This window comes from Oryctolagus cuniculus, chromosome 1, assembly GCF_051225735.1.
Source record: "Oryctolagus cuniculus isolate XC-2025 breed Fujian yellow rabbit chromosome 1, ASM5122573v1, whole genome shotgun sequence".
NCBI lineage: Eukaryota > Metazoa > Chordata > Mammalia > Lagomorpha > Leporidae > Oryctolagus > Oryctolagus cuniculus.
This window is the reverse complement of record NC_142867.1, coordinates 130,509,278-130,517,365: the sequence shown is the minus strand read 5'-3', so window position 1 is coordinate 130,517,365 and position 8,088 is coordinate 130,509,278. Positions and strand designations below refer to the sequence as shown.

Here is an 8,088-nt window from a genome sequence, read left to right as displayed (position 1 = left end):
AGAGACCTCGAATAGCTAAAGCAATCTTGTACAACAAAAACAAAGCTGGAGGCATCACAATACCAGATTTCAGGACATACTACAGGGCAGTTGTAATCAAAAGAGCATGGTACTGGTACAGAAACAGATGGATAGACCAATGGAACAGAATTGAAACACCAGAAATCAACCCACACATCTACAGCCAACTTATATTTGATCAAGGATCTAAAACTAATTCCTGGAACAAGGACAGTCTCTTTAATAAATGGTGCTGGGAAAACTGGATTTCCAAGAGCAGAAGCATGAAGCAAGACCCCTACCTTACACCTTTCACAAAAATCCACTCAATATGGATTAAAGACCTAAATCTATGACCTGACACCATCAAGTTACTAGAGAACATTGGAGAAACCCTTCAAGATATTGGCACAGGCAAAGAATTTCTGGAAAAGACCCGGGAGGCACAGGCAGTCAAAGCCAAAATCAACTATTGGGATTGCATCCAATTGAGAAGTTTCTGTACTGCAAAATAAACAGTCAGGAGAGTGAAGAGACAACCGACAGAATGGGAAAATATATTTGCAAACTATGCAACAGATAAAGGGTTAATAACCAGAATCTACAAAGAGATCAAGAAACTCCACAAAAACAAAATAAACAACCCACTTAAGAGATGGGCCAAGGACCTCAATAGACATTTTTCAAAAGAGGAAATCCAAATGGCCAACAGGCACATGAGAAAATGTTCAAGATCACCAGCAATCAGGGAAATGCAAATCAAAAGCACAATGAGGTGTCACCTCATCCCTGTTGGAATGGCTCACATGCAGAAATCTACCAACAACAGATGCTGGCGAGGATGTGGGGAAAAAGGGACACTAACCCACTGTTGGTGGGAATGCAAACTGGTCAAGCCACTATGGAAGTCAGTCTGGAGATTCCTCAGAAATCTAAATATAACCCTACCGTTCGACCCAGCCATCCCACTCCTTGGAATTTACCCAAAGGAATTTAAATTGGCAAACAAAAAAGCGGTCTGCAGCCTACTGTTTTTTGCAGCGCAATTCACAATAGCCAAGACCTGGAACCAACCTAAATGCCCATCAATGGTAGACTGGATAAAGAAATTATGGGATATGTACTCTTTAGAACACTATACCATAGTAAGAAACAACGAAATCCAGTCATTTGCAACAAAATGGAGGAATCTGGAACACATCATGCTGAGTGAAATAAGCCAGTCCCAAAGGGACAAATACCATATGTTCTCCCTGATTGGTGACAACTGACTGAACACCAAAAAGGAAACCTGTTGAAGTGAAATGGACACTATGAGAAACGGTGACTTGATCAGCATAGCCCAACTGTTAATGAACAACTTAATACTTTATCCCTCTTAGTAGTTTTTTTTGTCTGTTCTACTTAATATGACTGGTTTAATTCTGTAATTAATACACAGTTATTCTTAAGTGTTGAAATTTAACTGAAATGTGATCCCTGTTAAACATAAGAGTGGGAATAAGAGAGGGAAGAGATGTACAATTTGGGACATGCTGAAGCTGACTTGCCCCAAATGGTAGAGTTAGAAACATACCAGGGGACTCCAATTTAATCCCATCAAGGTGGCATGTACCAATGCCATCTCACTAGTCCAAGTGATCAATTTCAGTTCACAATTGATCATAATGAAAGGACTATGAGTCAAAGGCAGCACATAAACAAGTCTAGTACCTGCTAATACTAACCAATAGAATAAATAAAGGGGAGAGTGATCCAACATGGGAAGCGAGATACTCAGCAGACTCATAGAATGGCGGATGTCCTAAACAGCACTCTGGCCTAAGAATCAGCCCTAAAGGCATTCTGATCTGGCTGAAAAGCCCATGAGAGTATTTCAGGCATGGAAAGCCAAGACACTCTGGCAAAAGTTCTCTGTGAGTGAGATCCCAGTGGAAAGAACAGGTCTTCAAAGAAGGAGGTACCTTTCTCTGAAGGGAGGAGAGAACCTCCACTTTGACTATGATCTTGTCTAAACAAGATAAGAGTCAGAGAACTCAAGAGGCTTCCATAGCCTTGGAAACTCATGACTGGTGCATAGGGAGATTACTGATGCCATAAACAGGAGTGTCATTTTTTAAAGTCAACAACAGGAGTCACTGAGCACTTACTCCTCATGTAGGATCTCTGTCCTTAATGTGCTGTACATTGAGATTTAATGCTATAATGAGTACTCAAACAGTATATTTCACTTTGTGTTTCTATGGGGGTGCAAACTGTTGAAATCTTTACTTAATGTATGCTAAACTGATCTTCTGTAGATAAAGAGAATCGAAAATGAATTTTGATGTGAATGGAAGGGGAGAGGGAGTGGGAGAGGGGAGGGTTGCGGGTGGGAGGGAGTTATGGGGGGGAAGCCATTGTAATCCATAAGCTGTAGTTTGGAAATTGATATTCATTAAATAAAAGTTAAAAAAAAAAAAAAACAAGCAAAGGGCAGAGTTCAAATTGGATTTTTTTAAAGCACAAAATCAGTTGCCTCATTTTGAATAAAATGATAAAAACAAAAACGAAAACAAAAAAAGAGCAGCACTACAGTAAGTGACTATGTAATTTTAGACTAGAATGTGGAACACCACGCAGTAACTAAAACCCGTGCAAATAAATAAAAATCAATGATATTGGTAACAACATAGAAACTATAACATCCTTTCAGTTGTTAATTATTTTTTCCATGTGATTTAAAGTCAAATGCACAAAACAATAACTATAAAGCCATGTTGAAGATACAAAATATTAATGACCTATTAAAGGTGTATTAATTGGCAGGGCCAGTGCTGTGGTGTAGCAGGTAAAGCCACCAACAACAGTGCCAGCATCACATATGGGCACAGGTCCCAGCTGCTCCACTTCTGATCCAGCTCTCTGCTATGGCCTGGGAAAAGCAGTAGAAGATGGCTCAAGTCCTTGGGCCCCTGCACCCATGTGGGAGACCTGGAAGAAGCTCCTAACTCCTGGCTTCAGATCAGCACAGCTCCGGCTGTTCCGACTAATTGGGGAGTGAACCAGTGGATAGAAGACTTCTCTTTCTCTCTCTGTCTCTTCTTCTCTCACTATGTAACTGATTTTCAAATAAAATAAATAATTTTTAAAAAGTTATATTAATGTGTACATATTTATTTATTTATTTAAAGATTTATTTTAAATAGTTACAGAGAGAGATAGAGACAGAGAAGAGAAGTCTTCCATCCACTGGCTCATTCCCCAGGTGACCACAACAGCCGGAGCTGCATCCATCCAAAGTCAGAAGCCAGGAGCTTCTTCTGAGTCTCCTACATGTGTGCAGGGGCCCAAGCACTTGGGCCATCTTCCACTGTTATCCCAGGCCACAGCAGAGTGCTGGATGGGAAGAGGAGTAGCCGGGACTAGAACTGGTGCCCATATGGGATGCCGGTGCTTCAGGCCAGGGCTTCAACCTGCTGTGCCACATTGCTGCCCCAATTGGCACATATTTGGAGGCAGAACCTTGGGCTTTTCTATGTGGAAGGATTTTTAATTAATATTTTATTTTTACCTTTTAATGACTGTTCACATTTCATTTCTCTTTCATTTCTATTTTGATTTTAATTAATTTTAACAGATTTAATATGATCTATAGACACAAGTCTACTTGATATACAAAGACAATTTGAAAATTCCATGGCTGAATGCAATTAAATACATTTATTTTGATGAAAAACTATTTTGAAATCCATGAATATATTTTTCATATTATGTATTTTACACAAAAATTTTCAAGATGATATCAGTTTCTTCATTTTACCATTCATAATGTCCACCTTTCAAGACCTTTTTGTAGTAGCCCATGGAAATAGATTTTTTTTGGGTTCTTGGCATTGAAAACAATTGTAATTCTAATAGAGAAGAATGCTGTAGCTCAATGAATGAATGACTTGAAGTTTTCTTACTTGTAGGATATAAAATGAAAAATGACTTGAACTGTAATACTGTATACTCATATTTTTTGTTTGACATTGATGTTTTACTGATCTCAAGAAAATTAATGATTTTTTTTGACTTTTAAATTAGCAAAGCAGATCAGATTAACACCATGGCTTATTTTTATCAATATCTAATTAAGACAGACTATATATATATATACACATATATATATAAATAAATTTTACTTTATATATATGTATATACATTTTACTTATATATACATATATAAATAATGAATACAAAATAAAATTATATTTGAAGATGGTATAAACAAAAATAATTTGGTGATTTGGAGGGGTTAATTCTCTAATGTACAATGTTAGGCATCAAAACATGAACATTATTGTTAAAAGCTTCAAATTAATAATGTAAAGATTCATTGAAAAAAAAAGATACGTTTTCAATTATATCAAGAGAGAAAAACCAACAACAAATCAGCCATTTTCATTTTCATTTATTCGTTCACTCAAAATCAATCAATATATAAACAACAAAGAATGAACTACATGACCATAATTAATGTTAAGCAATTTTGAAAATTTGACTAGGTATGCATAGAAATAAATAGATGACATTTTGAACAGGAATCAAAGGATAGAATTCCCTTTTAGAAATCCGATATAAAATGTTTAAATAGAATGATACATTAAGTATTAAATCTGTCATGACATTTCTCAAAGCAGACACCCAGCAGATTGTATTTTCTGGGCACTGTAATGACAACAGAAACCATTCAGTAAGGTGTAATCACAATAAATGAAATATACCTACATATACATTTAATGAAGACCATTGAAGTTAACACAATTTAAATATGAATCAAGAAGGATTATTTTTGTAGTCTCATGGATGTGCTAAGGAGAAAAAATGGTGATTTAAGATAAAATTCAGAATAATTATCTTACCAATAACAGTTTAATGATATATGAAAATAGTAATTCTGAACTTGTGTATAGGTACTATTGTTCACAAGGAAGTGTAATACTGTATAAATTGTGCAAAGCATGAAATTAGTTTTATAGTATTAAGATAACCATATTCTACAATTTATCATTACTTTATAGCAGATTGGAGAAGAGGAGTGTGTTCCAAATGAAAAGGAAAAATAAAAAGATTTCTCATGAAATATGTTTGTCTATTATAAAAAATTTGTGCAAAATGTTATTTTGGATGTTGTATATAATGGTACTTTTTTGGGAAAAGTGTTATGCAGTCTAACACTTTCTAGTGCAGAAAGTTAAAACCCTCAAACACTATTAGATGCACTAAGATGCCTGTTGGAAGAAAATTTTGAGGACTCCCAAATTATAAAAGTAAACAAAAAAAAATGGCCCAGGGAAGGAAGCAAACTAAGAAGCAAGGTCTCCATTCATACAAGATTTATCACAAATGTGACAAACTATTTGGGTTGTTCAGATTGGAGGAGGCAAATGGAATTTTAAAAAGGAACAGCAAATATTCCAAAGTGGTATCTTACTCATATGAGATTCGATCTTTATTTTTTCACACAGAAACAGCTAACAGCTATCAAAATGATATTCCACATCACATAAGCTTCGGATCCGTGGATTGTATTTAAAACAATAGACATGGGAGAACCACAAAAAGTAAAATAACATGAAAATAATAAGGGACTATGTTTGTAAAAAGGCACAATTGTAAAGAAGTGAGTAAATAACTGAAAATATAGTGAATCTATTTCATATAAATCATGTGTTAAACATTGGACTGAGTTAGAAGAATAATAAACTGTAATATTAAGCACAGTTAGTACAAATAAAGTAAAAAGAGAAAATATATACATTAAAATATTAATCTACATATACAAAGGTTTGAATGTAAAGAAATGATAAAATCTAGTTGTTTCTCTGGATTATGCAAAAGAAACAAAACACAGTATTCTAAAAGTTTGTATTGTGTAAGCTTCCAAAATTGATGAGACACTTATCCTTGAATTCAAAAGTCTATTGTAGGGAAGAGGAAGAAAGGTGGGAGGGAGGGAGAGTAGGGTGGAAAGGGTCACTGTGTTCCTAAATCTGTATGCATATATATATATATATATATGTGTATATGAAATTTATATACCCTAAATAAAATAAAATTTTAAAAAAGTTTGTCAAAAGTGAAACTTTAAGAAAAAATTCTTAAGAATATCCATACTACATGACATCAAAGAGGAAATTAAGACTTAAATAAGTGAGAAAAAGGATGATAACATAGAAAGAGCATAATTCCCAGTTTATATAGTGTTGAAACAGTAATAAATATTAGAAGATCATAGAGAAACTCACTAAAGACAAAATTGTATGGGTAGTTAATATGCCTTCACAGACAAAGGAAAATTTAGATTACTTTCTAAAGTAAGAAGACCTAGAATTAGGTACCAAAAGGAGCTTCATAGGAGGACACACCAAAAAGAATGCTTAGACAAAAGTTTAAAATACAAATGAAATCCATTTCTTCTAAATTGGATTCCAAAAATCCTGTTTTTTGAATATTTAATTAGATGACATAATTTATGTTTTCAAAAAATTTGTTTCATGAACTTTTTAAAATCAATGCTATATCAATCACATTTTGAAGAATACCAGTTATTCTTCTATCAGAACTAATTAGCACCAAGGGACTGATAGTGGCATAAACACTTCCCACAAGCCTCTGGATATCCAAGACAACTGGATCATATTTCCACAACATGGTTAAGAAGGAAGTGATGATGATATCCAAACAGTACATGATCACAAACAAACTCACCAGCCACAGGACAGTTTGGGTGGCCCTTGTTGCTGGGGAGGTTCTTGGGGAAGTGTTTATGCTGTGAAGGTACTCAGACCTCTTCTGGTGGCTAGATAAGAAAATCACCATGTATGCACTGGAGAGCAACATGATTCCTACAAAGAAGACATTTTGAGACAATGTGAGAATGAAATATAGTTCCATGATGATGGGGTCCATTGAAGAAAGTGAGCAGTACTTACTGACATTGAGTATATTGGTCATATTGGAATGAGCTACAGTGTAGATAATCATGTTGCTATTGGAAAACAAGCTGAGTGACCAAAAATAGCAGAAAGCATGGATAACATGACTTGTGAGTTTATATTTAAATCTTGACAAACAGAAGGTGCTGGGGCTGATGGTGATGACCTGGATGATACTCAGGAGGGAGGTGGTACAGATGGAGAGGCCCCTCATCACCCTGAATATATAGAGCAAAGCCTTACATTTCAAGTCATTTGGAAAATTCAGCGACATGAACATGTTTGCAGATAAAATATCCAGTACAGTGAATAGCATTACTATGTGGACAAAAGCCAAGTGACAGGTGGCCACATCAGTGGGTTTAGGCCTATGATCCCAGTAGATTGTGAAGATATGGAAGAGAAAAAGGAAGGCATTGGTTAAGACTCCAATGCCAGCTTGGAAATAATACACATGTTTTAATGATGACATAGTGGAAATTTTTTCGTCTTAACAACATATAGAGAACATTTTTTGATACCTGTAAAACAAACAAAAACAGAACTCAACTCACATCACCGTTGCTCATTCTTTTTTCATTAAATTCATCACAAATCATCAGTTTGATTGTTCCCACTTATGTTTTATGAACCCAATATATTTTATAGAAATTATTATTAGTAAATCTTTTGCAATACTCTCTGTAACAAGTGATGTTTGTCCATTATATCCATTTTTATAAATGTTTTGAAGACCTCTTTGTTTGTAGATTTCAAAAAAAATCAACAAAATAAATTTCTTTTTATTTTTCTCTAAACTTTTAAAAATATACACACACAGTGTAAAATGACTCACAGTCAAAAACGAATGGCTGAGTAGAAAATTCCTCTTCAACATGCCATGCATGAGTTAACAAAGGATGCATTGCATAGTTGATTGAATTGTTGTTGAACTTTCTTCAAGCACTTAATCTTGGCAAGCAAAAACATTTGTGTATCAGAACTGAATAACTAATTGCACCATAAATATGTCTTTGCCCCTTTAGCACAACACAGAATGGGAAAAGCAACAGTATAATATTGACCAAAGTATTAACTATCTCTATATTTGAAGGACCATAATCAGTTCAATTTCAATAATATATTT

General features: G+C 34.7%; 1 protein-coding gene across 1 annotated transcript; it reads right to left on the bottom strand.

Moving 5' to 3' along the window:
* Positions 1-6,519: 6,519 nt before the first annotated feature.
* ORYCUNV1R1510 (vomeronasal 1 receptor oryCunV1R1510) lies at positions 6,520-7,434 on the bottom strand. Its single transcript, NM_001167199.1, has one exon. It carries the CDS (start codon positions 7,432-7,434, stop codon positions 6,520-6,522), a length of 915 nt encoding a protein of 304 aa, NP_001160671.1.
* Positions 7,435-8,088: the final 654 nt, after the last annotated feature.

Coding starts and splice junctions, on each gene's coding strand:
- ORYCUNV1R1510 (NM_001167199.1), bottom strand. CDS start 7,434: ATGTCATCATTAAAACATGTGTATTATTTCCAAGCTGGCATTGGAGTC.